We start from the raw sequence: 14,991 nt of genomic DNA on the forward strand, positions 1-14,991 counted from the left end.
TAAATAGGTTAGCACCAAAGTTTTACAAGTTGCAGATCCAACTTTCACACAGTTATCTTCTATTTAATGCTGCTGGAGCACTGCAATCTACAAAAGCAACCTCAGGAGCAAAACCCATAATCAAATGTGCACACATACATACGTACACAAATTGGCAAAGTGATTCTTGTGCCAAATACAGGAAAAAAAAAGCAATTTCACATTTACTGTTTTCACAAGGCCATGAGGGCAGAAGCAGAGCAACAAAGTGGTAATATTTAGATTCAGATCTTACTTTCATTTGGAAACAGGTTAGTTCAATGACATTAAAACCAAAACAAAAAAAAGTTGCAGCATGGCATTCCTCTCCTTCCTTAGTATGCTTGAAGGAAAAGATGGGCAATTATTTAAGTCAATTATAGTTTTCATAATACACAACATAAAAGCAAGACACACCAAAAGTCAGAGGATAGCAGAGGATCTGTGTCCCTGAACTGTATGCACACTGTGACAGGATACAAGTGTACTATGTTTATATAAAAAAATATTCAACATTTAATGAACTATACTTCGAACTCTCCTAGGCCAACTTTGCAACAGAAGCTGTAATTTTAACTTATTTCCACCGTATTTTTTAGATATTTGTTTGTGGGCTAATTATTTTTTTATGTTAAAGAACAGTGACAAAATTAATCATCCTTTTCATCTATACTCTCTCTTTACTTTTATCTTTATTTTTATTCTTTTGATCTGTCATCCAGTTGCCACGGATTCAAATCTCATTAGGCAGCATTTTATAATTCCATGTTAAGAAATATAATAATTTCAACTTGAGATAGTATTTTAAGTCACTTCACTTAAGTATTTGCTTGGGAATTGGTCCAGGAGATGAAGTCAACTTAATCCAGTTTTACAATCTACACTTGGAATAGAACAGATGAAATGTAAATAATTACTGAAATGTTGCCTTCATTCTGCGCAGTGTGTCCTGAATTTTTCGAGAATGTTTTTCTGCTGGTATCTGATGGAAGTTGGCACAGTTGTCAGCTGCCAAGGCAGAAATGTCTGCATCTTTAAAATGAGTTATTCTTTGTCTGAGGTAAGACTGCACCTTGAAATCTGGTGTATATGTATACGGATTCTCTTGAAATGCATGAACTTGGCTCACAACTTTTGCAATATTTCTTGAAAGAGAATATGGTAAAAAAAGATTAGTTTGTTTCGCTGCTGAAAAAAAAAAACCACTGCAACCCCGCCCCAAAACAACAAAAAACCCCCAAACCCAAACTTCAAAGGAAATTCAAAGGCATCGAGCATTCTCTTCTATAGTATACGTCCCTTTAGTTAGATGTCAGAATGACTGAAACTATTTAAACTGCTAACTGTGAAATGTTGCATTAGCTCTCATTATCCCATTAGACAATATTCTATTTTAAAAAGTTAGGTGACATACATACATAATTAAAATAATTACCTAAGTTTAGTCCACTTGTGAGCTCCATTTGTCATTGTGAATCCTCCAGTTTCAAGTTGTTGGACATGCATAGCCAAAACATGGGCTGATGGAATTGTTGGAAGCGTTTTGAATCTTTCTCCTTCCATCAAGCACAAGCTGTCACTTTTTAAAAACACCTAGTTTAAAAATGCACACAGATAAATCTCACGTTAAGTATTGGGGCAGGTTTCACAAGAAGTTCTCCATGTGTTTAGCACTACGTATTTATTTGTCATTGAAGTTGAAGACAAAACTGAATTGATCTGGTGGCAAACATTTTAAAGTACAGAAATAAAGTAACTTTAATCAAAAGATACTTCATACATAATTTTTAATTGTTCTAAATCACAGCCAAAATTACATTTTAGAACTCCACTCAACGATTCAAAATTGGATAGATCAGTAAAAGAAGGCCTGGGATAAAATAAACATTTAAGATTTTTCAAAACAGATTACAGCCACAAAGCTCCTGCAGAAATCATCAGAAAAGTGTATCTAATGTCCTAGCTTGCTTTGAAATTTCCTTCTTGGTTTTTAGTCACACAGGATACGTTTTTGGGAAATACTGAGATGAAAATTAATGTAAAGTCTCACATTAAGAGTCAACAGTTTTAAATCGAATTAAAATCTCCTTCCTAATACAAAGTAATAATTATGGCTTTCACGCTGCAGAGGCACCCATTTAAGCAGATCTTGCATCTTATCCAACCCCAAAGAAGTATTTTTACATTAAAGACTTTATACTATACCTCAACAGCCTTGAGTTCCTCCATTATTTCAGCTACTTTTGCAGGTAAAATTTTCCAGGCCTTACAATAAAACAAAATACATTTTCGGTTTTCACATTAATGTTCATATTGGAACAAGATTATGTTAAGTAAAATAGTTACAGAAAAGAGTCCCAAACTTACTGGTAACTGTCGTACAATCAGATTTTCCAAGCCTGCTAGGATTTGCATTGCAGTAGCAAAATTTCTTTGTTCATAGCAGCATTTTGCTATAAGAAGAAATTTTGATAACAAGCTCACCTGCAGCTGAAAAAAAATAATTAAGATATACTATATATATACAAAATATTAAGATATACTAAATATATATAGTAAATCTACATAATAAAATTAAATAAGAAGGAAGAAAGAGAGATGCTTTTTATTTTTGAATTTGTTATCAAAATTGTTGACTGTAGTAACATTTTCCTCCAACACAAAGTTTTTTCTTTTCTGTCACCAAAGTGTCCTTGTTACAAGTCTGACATCTATTCTCCTCAGGCAACCCATTTCTTACATTCTATTAGGTTTTGACACCTGCTACTACAAAACATCCGAGACATCCAAGACTCTCCTTGTGACAACAAACCAAATTGTTAACTGCCCACTCACAGGTGTATTTCAGAATATTTCTTGCAGCTTTGCTACATAGCAACTCATATACAATAACAAATAAATAACTGTTTCAAATTAATAATACACTAAAACAATGACGAACCTTAGATGTGTGACATGTTACAATTTCAGCAGCAACCCAGGTGCTGATACTGTCTGCATTTCTTAATAATTGTAGAAGGTACTGGTCTTGTATGCACTTTGACAGAAACAGATTACAGACTTTAAGTGAAACTGCCTCAGTAGAAACAGCTCTATGGAGAGAATGGAAAAAAAAAGGCAAAAATAATTCATGCTGACTTTGAATTTTCAGAGAAAATCTTGATTAAGAAGATGCCAACTTCCAACCATTTAAAATAATTTTGCAGTGCTTGCAGTCTTGATTTTATAATCTTTTACAAAATACATAGTGAGCTGTGTTACTTTTTCTTCCTTATAATTACAAGATAATTACATGTGACTACAAGATAAGCATATGCAGTATACATTTCTGCACATAAAGACACCTTCACCACTTGTTACTGAATAAAACAAACCATCCAATCTGACACAAAATAACAGCCAGAAATCCAAACTCTTTAAAAACTGCAGCCATGTAAGAAATGGAGCCTGATACCTAGCGGTACCACACAGTTTGTTTCCCATGCCTGAACCCCATATCAGTATAAACCAGCTGATTTAGATTCTGCCATTTAACAATCTGTAAAAGATGAGCTGCTTTAGCTGTTCATTCCCTATCCTTGGGCAGAAAAGTCTATTACAGGTAGTGCAATTAACAAGTACTAATTAGAAGCTAGCTGAATCCACTGAGTATGTAAGAAGTAGACCACAATCAAATATAATTAGGTCCATGTGGCTGGATGAAAACATTAATTACCGTTGAGCAAGTAATTTAAAAAGGTTGGTAACCACTCTAATAACTACAGGAAAATTCTTACATATTTGTGAATACTGATACTTCATCTACCTGACAGTACAAAATGAACATTGCACAGAGAGGTTGTGTAGTCTCCATCCACATTCAGAACTCAACTGCACACGATCCTGGGCAACCTGCTCTAGCTGACCTTGCTCAAGGCAGGGGGGTTGGACTACATGATCTAGAGAGGTGTGATCCTGTAACGGTCATTGAGATTTTATATACATACACACAGGCATTATCAAGTAGCCTGTTTCAGAAACCATTACAATTTTTTCTGACAAAAACCAAACCTCTGAAGCAACCCCCCTAACACAAGTCTTCAGAAATATTTTGGCCTGACCCACTTTAGATTTCAAAGAAATCACCTTGCAAATATGACCTACCACATACACATACGTGCACAGGTGTATATACATACACACGTATAAAATCTCCTGAAATTAAAAAAATTACGTAAACTAATTAGTTTATCTAGTCTGTTGAAAAGATATTAAGGATTTAAAATGTTTCTTTCTTCCTGGATGTATTAAAAGTGTAACACAGTAAGTTACTGTGCATCAACAGAATGGAAGGGCAGTTAAAATAAGCAACTTACTTTTGGACAGCAATGCATTTGTCTTTAACACCAAGTGCTCTTGAATTTAGAAAGTGTACTGGATGACATTTATGAAATACTTCCTAAACAAAAAGAGCAAGATATATCTGTTGTTAGATCTAGCAGTTCTTCTAAAATGCTCAAGGATAAAAATGACACAGGTTCCCCCCCACCGCCTTCAGCAAATTTATCAGAGGGATCACTGCCTAAGAATAGAATTAGCCATTCTAAATTTTACTGTAGAGATTTCAAGAGAAAAACAGATTATTTTAATTCAAAGTCTTATGAAATAGTATGAAATAAGCTTGAAACAGGGTTGGGAAATGGTAGAGAAAGGAGGCTGAGTATAAAGTAAGAAGATAGATATTATTTGTACTTCCAAGTAAACATAGTCCTTTGTACCTGTTGCAGTAACGTCAGCTGACAACAAAGCTGTTGCGCACTGTAGTCTATTAAGAGGTATGGTCCCACTTCATCTGCTTTACCAAAGGAGACTGGGAATTCTTCTGTAAAACTGTTATAGCATGGCTTTGGCAAAACTGATGAAATAGTGTGCAGTCGCTCTCTCTGATACTGTGCAATTGGTCCCATACCTTTGGAAAGTTTCCAGTTAAAGTTCTGTAGAAAAAAAATACGTAAAGCTACAACTTCTTTAAAGCAAACACTATGTCTCCCCTTGATTTAACTCTCTGGAATGTTTTGTTAGAGAAACACCTTTGTGGATGCAAAACTCTTCAGCTAATCTTCAAGGTTAGCCCAGACACTCATTGGTTTATTCAACATTGCTATTTTAAGCTAATATGATACGCACAGTTGATGAGTCTGAGCAGGAGGTTACCAGATCTCAATCAACAATCGAAACTTCTGTGTATTCGAGCTTGCTGCCAAAAAATAGTTTATGTTCTCGAGTTTTATATTTTATGTTTTACTTCTTACTATCTCTTAATATTTCTTGTACTCTTTTTGCTTAGAATCAGAGCCCTTTCCAAAGAAATACTTGCTTTTCCATTCTTTTCTCTTCTTCCACCTTCCAGTATCATTATGATGCAGTGACAATAAAAAGTTCATGTTTTCTCTATTCTGCTTGTCTTTTATTGGTTGAATCCCCAGTATACCCCATGGAATTCTGCACCTTTATCAAGAGGCTGATTCTAAATTCATCTTACACATTATTGATACATTGGACTTCCACATGTCATTTTGGTCACTCTGTAGAGAGATCTTTTTTCAGGAAAAGCCTACAGTATGCTCCAGCTTCTGGGGTTACTTTTCACTAGGAACACTATATGAACCACTAAATACAGACAAAAGTTCAGACAAGTTTTTGCTACAAGCTTTGAAGTTCTAGCAGGAAACCCCTCACCCCCCCAGTTTTCATATATTTATAGACTTACAAAGATATATGCCTAATAAAAAGTATTAATGTTTGACAAGGGGGAAAATGTTTCCTAGTAACTATGAGTCACATGCTAGTATCAAGGATGAAGAGTTCAACTCTCAAAATTTTGATTATCTGATCTATTATTACTGAAACAGCTGACAGGGTGCAATTAAGGCTTAAGATGACTTCCACAGTTATAGAACTGTTTAGGCCTTTCAAAAGAAAATTTAAAATGCAGGTACATAAATTTCACTAAATCAGAGTGTAGACCCTAAGCTGGATACTCTAGTTTTTGTCAGAAAATAATATATGGAAACGTGCTCCGTATACTGCAGTCTGAAGAAAAGACATGCCTTTCTGGAAACATCTTCTGAGAGCTTTTTACATAGAGAACGTAATGTTTTCCTGTCCTCCTCGCCTTCCTCTTCACATTTGTCCATGCTGGAGCACTGATGAGCACTGCCACTTTTCCTGGCAGAAGCATCCTCAAGCAATGACAACAAGTGCTCACCATAGCCATTTAACGGAGCAACCTGTAAATGCAAAACAGGTTAACAGAATATTGAACTCAATTTCCCATAAATTATAAGCAAGACACAATATAGTTGTAAGATTCATGTCTGTCCAAAACCAGACATATTGAACATAGCTGTTAAAGGTAGCATTATTTTTCTTTTACTTTAATTAGGACAGTTTTTTGTAATAACAATCCTACATATACCATAACTGACTTAAATTGATTTTTTTTTTTCTTAAAGCTTCTACTGAAATTCTAACTTACCTTGGTAGAAATAAATTCTTTTAGGGTACACAAAAGATCAGTATTTGTTGCAAAGTCTACACTGTAGCAGTCTTCAATCCAAGCCTGCAGGATGTAGAAACTGCGGTTACATATTTTGGTAAGTGATGTGGAAGGATCCAGACTTGCACTGGTGAGAAGAAAAAGGCACTTATGTTACCAAAATTGATTTCCAATTTAAAAAGAAGTGTTGAAAAAACCATGAGTATTATTTGGTATTGACTGTACTATCTTAAATTCTTATGTTTCATGTCTCTAGAATCCACGGCTCTATGGGAACAAAGCTGTGGTTGTACTTACAACCCATCACTGAACAACTGGCAAAAGTAAGACTCAGATTCAGAAGAAAAAAGAAGTAAGCACATTGTCAAATATAGCACTTGCTCTAGTTTCAATCTCACTTGTCAAGAGAGTCTGACAAAAACAAACATCAAAATTCAATTTAATTAAGTAGTTCTTTTCAGAAAAAGCTATTTGCCTTTGGGGCGAAAAGTCAATTGTGCTTTGATAATATTTTTCACAGGAAATTACTGTACCTGGATAAAGTGCTGCTGATTCTATCAAGAAGAAACTGCAAAAATTCTTCTTGTGTGCAGAAATAGCGAAATGTGTTGTGAAACTGCTGTACATAACCTTCTAAAAATGCATTTCTGTGAAGCACAAGAAAAACTTCAGACAAGCAAGAACACTATTTCTTCTTGTATTAGAGTATAGCAACAGCAAAAAAATCCTCAAAATATCAAGAATTAGTAGGGATTTAAAATTCTCAAGCTCTGCATAAAACCTTGATTACTTTTTATTTTATTTTTACACATCAAATATTATGATTGCCAACACTGAAAGCATAATTTGTTTTAAAAACAGTTTCTCTACTTGCAATTTTGTGAAGAACCACTTTGACATTTCTATTATTATCGAAAGTTCCATTCTAAATAGTATGGAAGAACATATTTAATTTTCTTTTTTCTATCATCTCAGTTGATGTTGTTTTAAAAGATAAAGTAGCTACTTTAAGCAAGAAAATATTTCCTGTAGCTCTAATTAGAGCATTAGTTGCTTTAACAACAGAATATACTTTAGACACACATTAAAAATGAGTGCGTTTTATTTTTTTATCTATACACACACACACACTCTCTCAAGGTCTTAACACAGGTTAATTGTCATGTCTCCCTGATGGCTTACAGCTAACCATGAAAGTTTGGGTTTGATGAATGTGGAAGCTCTGATTCCAAAACAATTTGTTCACTTTGTGCAAAATGTTAACTACCAGGAAAAGCAGCACTCAGGATAAGTAACTGGGTCTGAGTCAGGACGAGCTGGGAGAAGTAGCTGGGAAGAAGTTGCTCCCTCTACAGTGCCACAAGTCTGATGGAGTCTCCCAGGCAGTTTCCATCCTTCATACTATTATGGCTCAAGTACCTTAAAACAACGCTGCCCTCACCCTAGTTGAAGGTTAAAGGACATCTTTGTCCCCATTTAAGCCCTGAGGTAAGCCTGCATCTTGATCAGTCCTGAGGGCCGGGGCAATAATCTGTAAAACAGAACCTATACGTTTTCACATCCAGACTCTATTAATAAGAATTATCAAATTATATGTGCTGAAGAATTGTTATACTGCTGGCAGTAACATAAAGCCTTGATTCCATGGCAACTATCAGAGCAAAACCTCAAATAAGTAAAGGATAAAAAAGTTTAAAGTTATTAGTTTTTGATTTATTATCAAATGCTTTGAGTTTTAATCAAATCCAAACTTAGCAGTTTGGCTTATTTCTTACCAAGACTGTCTTTTGCCATTTCCATGCTCATTTCTGTAAATAAGTGTTCATAGAAATAACATTAAACTTGATACAAGAGGGGAGAATTTATGCAACGTTGAGTAACTAGGATTTATCCCGGAGACTATTTTTTTCCTGAATTAGCAACTACACCTCATCCCACTCCCAATTAAGGATGTGCAAAACATACTATACCTAGAATATAAATAAGCCATTAAACCAAGTGGTGTACCAGCCTGCAGAACTCTTACTCCATTTTGATTATTACATTGGTGTTTCTCTGTGTTATAGTAAAGAAGCAATGACAACTCATCTGTAGGTGCCACATCCATGGTGTCAGTTCTCCCGTTGTGAATGACTGTAGGCAGCACACAGGATTCCACACCCCACTGCTCTGCATACATGATCTGCTCAAAGATGCAAAGCCACAAAAAAATAAAACGTACCAAAATAAAGAGGAAAATCCACGCAAAATGCAATCAACTCAACTTGAAGCCAAATCGCATTTCATACAATTGCTTTTTTTCCTTTTTAAACAATTCTAGTAGCAATTACCTTTATTTTAATAATTCTTTTAGATCCTACTTAATTTAGCACTTTGACACAAAACATTTCACATTTCATATACTGACTTGAGCAGCCAACTACACTGATGCAGTAATGAAATGACAAATGAAACAAGCAAAATAAAGTCTGACTTGCCTGCACATATTTCATCACCAGTTCAAGAAACTGCACTTTTGATTTCATCTCCTCTAGCTGTCCTCTCAATTTGGGCAACATAGATTTAGTTTCAGGACCTTTAGATTTAAAACACATAGCATAAGAACATCAATGATTCTGATTTACAGAAAAAAATCCTTACAAGTACTACGCACCCATTTCATTACTGGCAAATTGCTGTAATCTTACCTTTGCTTCTTCTTTCTTTCTGCAATAGTTTCTGGTAAAACTTTATGGTCTTTCTGTAATTTTTTGTCTCCATCATTAGCAATTGTTCTAGTTCCTATTTAAAGAGCAAAAGGATTCTTATCAGAATGGTAAATGCAAGGTTCTAGTAGGAAACTGAAGTTTTAGAAGAGAATTATTTTGGATGAAAAAAAGAACATCCAAACAGACAAGAATATGATATTAACCAGGAGAAACTACCTTTCACACCTGTGCTTACAGGTGAGTTACAACAGGCATCACCTGTCCCCAGAAAAGCATTAGTTATACCACAGTTCTACAGCTTGAGAACTGGAGCTGCTTTGTGTATGATGAGACCACACTGAAGTTTGTCTGAATCCGTTTATATAAATATGCCTGAGTTATAATTGCACTTATCTGGTTGTTTTCAAGAGCATTTTTAAAAGTTACACTCAGAAGTCATCCAGAATTAAAAGTGATGGGTTCTGAAATCAGTGCAGACCCCAGAAATGCTCTGTTAAGCAGCTGACCTATATTTGCAGCAAGAACCAAATGTTTGACCGAAAGCAATGGTTTCCAAACAAATATAATTACATTATATTATACAACCAGGTCAGAAGGCAGACAGGACAGCTGCTCTATAAATAAAGGACATATCAATTTTGAAGTTCAGCTTACATATTGTATATTTATGCATTTTACATAACTGAAAAACTGAACTTTCTATAGAATTATATAACTTAAGCAATAGCTAGAAACGAAAGTATATCGGGCTTCTCACAATAATATCAAAGTTAATGTAAACATTTATATTTGTTTGCATATCAAAGGTTTCATTATTTTACCAGCCAATGAAAACGGGCCATCCATTTTGGGTTCAGCTTCTGATTTATTATGAAACAACAAACATGATGTGTGTTGTGTTTTATAAAAGTGGTGGCTTTTGCACTTGGGTCCTAAGCTAACTACCAGTGACCCAGTTACATGAAACAGCATTTTAAATGGAGTAAGTTCACTGAATGCAGCAGACAGAACTCCCACACGCAGAGTGATCAGAAAACACATAGCTCAAAGCTAACATATCAAACAACAGATTGGTAAATAGGTTAGCTTTAATGGGATGGACTTACTAGAAATTAATTTGAGTTTGAGAAAAACCTGCCACTGTTTTTCAGAAAAGCTCAAAAGGTTTAACAACCTAGTTCATTAGCAGCAAGAGTCACAAAAGCCCTGTGGATTTTTAAAAGGCTTACCACTACACAAGCATCACATAGAGAATAGGGAAAGCACAGAAAAGCTATTATCCAGATTCTGAATTGGAAACTGCTTCCTTTTACTTAAAGGTTTGTTGTTGTTTCATTGATTAAAGTGAAACCAAGTTGATTAAGAGGCTATGAACACAGAAAGGGAATCAGAAGGAGTGGCCATTTTCTGACATTTGGAATCTGATGGACAGAAGTGGTTTGTCCACTAAATAACTTCAGGTGAGTAGCAATGAAGTCAGTAGCAAATTCCCAGTCTATTCCACAAGATCTTCCATTTTAGGCAGGTCTAGAATATAAACATTTTTGATGAAGCTATATATTCAGTTGTTCTGCTCCCTCTGAAATACATTTGTCAGGACACTTTTCTACAGAACATCCCTTAGTCTAGGGAACAAAGTAATGACAGAGTGACTTTGTTGACTTGGGAAAATTGCAAATTCCAATTTGTCCTTGAAGGGTAAGTTTTTTACATGCTGAAAGGTGGCTCCACCAAAGGATGCAGAATATTGCCAGAAGGGAAAGGAAAAGAGAAAAGGAATGGGAAAGGGAAAACTGTGGCCAGAATATGCAAAACTTGCGCTAGAAACTTCCTAGTCACAGCTTGGGTGCACCGAAGTTTGGTGGAGACTCTTACAAGCGGCTTATGAGATCTGGGGGATAAGGGCAAAGACTAAAGGTGAAGGCTTAGGGCTGCAAGAGAACTGAAGCCAGCTTATCAGACTACAGAAAAAAAACGCTCTTCTCATTGTGAGAGCAGACTTGGACATCGCGCTGGAGAAATGGCAGCACTGGTAGCTGCCTTCCCTTCTTGCTCTGCTGCAAGGACTTGGTTTGGTTTGCCTGGATGCGCTCTGTATGAGGGTGCAAAATCAGCAGCTCCTGGACTAGAGGTGATGTGAGGCAGTGGACATATACTTGCTTGCTTAAGGACTAAATTAACCTTTGCTGACCTTAAGAACCACGATGAACTATCTGATAAGCACCTACACAGTAAAGCATTAATTATTTTTATGACATTTGAAAGTGTCACCTTGATCCATAAATATTTTATTTTTTATGGTACTTCATATTCCTTCCAAATGTAACAGTACATATTACCTTTTTTAAATCATAATAGCTTGAATAATCCTATTGTTAATATTGTTCATCATATAACAAATGTTTTACTTTTTTCATCTTATTAAATCACAGCAGAAAATATCCAATAGGTTCCAGTAGAAAAATAGAAAAGTTAATTATTTTTATGGCAGAATATTTAATTCTGTCATAAATATATGTTCTGGCACTCAGAGTTTCTCAGAACCTGCATGTTCTCAAACCTACTTACAGGTATACAAAATTAAAATTAAAAAAGGCAAATAATTTTAATTGCATTTAGTTTTAGAAGGTGAATAAAGAAACATTTGAATCATTTTCATTGGAGAGATAAGTGTATTAATGAGATGTATATGTCTCCAAAACTGTTATTTGTTGTGTGGTTAGACTCCCATCCAGTATTCAGTTCCAGTTGCAGACTAGACCTGAACCAACCAAGCAGACCTATCCCTATGAAAGGGTAGTGCCACTAAGTCAGGACAAATGTAGTCAAGCTCAAACGTCTAACTATCTTTAAACGTTCACTCTTTGAAATAGCAACTCCTAAACACTGCTTTAGCACACTTTACCGCAAAGCTGTAGAATCAGCCCAACTTTATTGCTGACTTTTTAAAAACCTGTCAGAGACCTGGGGCAAAAAGTAGGTTGATATAATCCTTGCCAGACAATGAAAACTAGACTACAGCTAATCAAGGAACGGGTTTCTGAAGTAAAACTGGTTAACAGATGATTTAAACAAGGAAGGATAGGGTGGAGACAAACAGCTCTACCTTGCAAGAGAGGCAGAACTTTCCTCCAGCAACTCAAACCACCTTCCTGCTCGAAACAGCCCCTTAAAGCCTTCCTTTGGACTTTGTAGTCCTCCTGGACTGGATAATGGGACACATGTTTTCTCCACTAGATTTTACAGTGAGAATTTGGCAACTAGAATAATTAACTTTTTTGAGCTTCTATGGCAGAAAACTCATGTTAATTTTCACATTGAGTCTATTTTATTTTCTCAGTATTTTGGTTCAGACAGTGCATCATTCCCTTGGAATTTGCACAGCTCTTATTTATTGTTTACACATTAACAGTGTTAACACTTCATAAATGCCAACGATTAACAACCACATTTATTTTCTAAATAACATGTACTCCAAGTATAACATGTATAAATGTTCATATTCTCAAATAAAACTAGCTGAAAACACTTTGCTGTAGAAATACAGCTGTTGGCTACATCCAAGTACAACAATACACAAGGACTTATAAATGTTAAATCCTACCCCTATCAACGGTACCAGCAACATCCATATTGTTCAAAATGAGATAGGAACTAGTCTTTGTCAGCTGCTGGTATGGAGATTAAAATCATGCTATACATTTTTACAGTTGATTTGTAGTGTTTGGTTTGATGAATCAGGCAGCAGAGACAGCAGAAAGAAACTAGGTAGAGCTGCTTATCACCTACGCGTTGATAATTGATTGTCTTACAGCTAAGAATCATCGTCTCCTGACTGCTGCAATAGCAGAAAAATAAATTTCAGTTTCATATTTTTTCTCTGTCTTTCTTATATACATTGACCAGTTAAAACTTGTAACAGTTGACCTCATTTCAACAATATTACTGATAGTTTATTTCAGAAATTGTCATCACTGATGGAGTTTGGAAAAACAGCAGGATTTTAGGAAGGTTTTCTTTGCTCAGGTTAAATGTTCAAGATTGCTGCAATTGGAGCATTATTATTCTGTAAGTTTTTATTTTAAACACATTGGGAAGAATCTGGGTTTCACAGAAAGTCAGTGTTGTAGCAATGCCAGCAGAAAGATTAAAGTTGTTGATGCTATGGTAGTGAAAGAAATAAAAATAGTCATGAGACCAAAAAGTAACTGATATTTTAAACTAGCCTCTGGTGAATTTGTAGTTACAAGACACTTCAAAAAGCATTTTTAATAACCCCCCCCCAAGATATGAAAGAGCATTTAGTACAATATTATTAAAATATTTTTAAGTTTATATACCTGAATATTCTAGTATAACAAGACTTTTTTATATAAACAGTACAACAGAGAATATACGTATCTGCACATACATGCTTTTTTGTGAAAATTAACTTTTCTTTTGCAATGAATTCAAAACATTTCTATGTTGTACAAGAGTATTTAATCTTCCATTAACCACCTTCTCTGAAGAAAATGGTGGAATATAAACTGAATTTGACTTCATAATTGAAGATGACAGTTTATAATTGTATTCCTTGTAACTTGGACACAAAGGGATCTCACAAATTAGGAAGACTATTTAGATAAGATACCAAGCTTCTATTGTCGGCAAATAATTATTTTATTCTTGTTTGTCCACCTGGCCTCATATGCAGTCCAGATCACATACATTATTTCTGCATTACTGAGACAGAATAAGATTAGTCTAATTTTTGTCCAGCTATTAAGATTTCACACTAATTTTAGACAACACAAGGAAGATTAGTTCACTTATCCTCAGAGTAGTACGCATCTTTTTCAGCTATTGGAATGTGCGTTCTCTTGCTCTCTAAATGAATTGTTTACTAATTGCTAAACTGAACGAATTGTACTTTGTGTCAATAGTAATCTTCCTCCAGTGGAATGTACTGGGCATGAACACAATATAATTTTCTACAGGGATACCTCATGACTATTTTCCCCCCAGCCTCCTGTATGATTGTTGGGATAGCCGAGTTCTTATGCATTAATGCATATAGTAGCAACATATAATAGTATGCATTAATTTCATAAGCAAATTCCAAAGCAGACTGTAAGCACCATAAATCTTGCTTCATTTTTGTTGTATGCCTGTTAAATAGGGAAAATAATTGCCAAGAACTCAAGATAATTCATCCTTTTGAATCAAACTAAATTGCTGAGTAGTCTGTAAAATCTCAAAGTAAAAAAGACTGCCTGTTGAAACAGAAAAATCTATTTAGGTGCTTATGAAAACTCCTTACTCATGAAAATTTGTTCTTCAGTCAAGAATTAGTCCTTCAAGTAAGGGAGATAATGTAAGCCCATTTTTCTCTAGCTGGCATGCTTACACAGGATTAAACAGCCCTATAAGATTAGAAATAGGAATTTTTGAGTAAATGGAAATTTTTGAAAGTGACAGTCCTGAAAACTTATTTTTTAAATTTTTTTTTAATTTATTTTTTACACAAACCAAGAGTAGGTCAAGTTTCTCATGCTATTCTCTCCTATAGACTTGCACCTGAACATTGGTGAATGGAGTTCAATCCAGTTGGCGGCCAGTCACGAGCGGTGTTCCCCAGGGCTCAGTACTGGGGCCGGTCTTGTTCAATATCTTTATCAATGATCTGGATGAGGGGATCGAGTGCACCCTCAGTAAGTTTGCAGACAACACCAAGTTGGGCGGGAG

General features: G+C 35.2%; 1 protein-coding gene across 1 annotated transcript in view; it reads right to left on the reverse strand.

Moving 5' to 3' along the window:
- Positions 1-931: 931 nt before the first annotated feature.
- KNDC1 (kinase non-catalytic C-lobe domain containing 1) overlaps positions 932-14,991 on the reverse strand; it is a 103,729-nt gene continuing 89,669 nt past the window's right edge. The window contains exons 19-31 of the mRNA XM_009278031.1: positions 9,244-9,337; positions 9,034-9,131; positions 8,527-8,738; positions 7,090-7,203; positions 6,536-6,683; positions 6,108-6,287; positions 4,776-4,991; positions 4,374-4,456; positions 2,960-3,110; positions 2,386-2,508; positions 2,224-2,283; positions 1,454-1,611; positions 932-1,163 (exon numbers count right to left, since the gene is read on the reverse strand). Coding sequence (XP_009276306.1) covers positions 932-1,163; positions 1,454-1,611; positions 2,224-2,283; positions 2,386-2,508; positions 2,960-3,110; positions 4,374-4,456; positions 4,776-4,991; positions 6,108-6,287; positions 6,536-6,683; positions 7,090-7,203; positions 8,527-8,738; positions 9,034-9,131; positions 9,244-9,337 — 1,869 coding nt within the window. The remainder of the gene's footprint in view (positions 1,164-1,453; positions 1,612-2,223; positions 2,284-2,385; positions 2,509-2,959; positions 3,111-4,373; positions 4,457-4,775; positions 4,992-6,107; positions 6,288-6,535; positions 6,684-7,089; positions 7,204-8,526; positions 8,739-9,033; positions 9,132-9,243; positions 9,338-14,991) is intronic.

The sequence above is a fragment of the Aptenodytes forsteri genome, unplaced genomic scaffold (assembly GCF_000699145.1).
Source record: "Aptenodytes forsteri isolate BGI_AS27 unplaced genomic scaffold, ASM69914v1 Scaffold15, whole genome shotgun sequence".
Lineage (NCBI taxonomy): Eukaryota > Metazoa > Chordata > Aves > Sphenisciformes > Spheniscidae > Aptenodytes > Aptenodytes forsteri.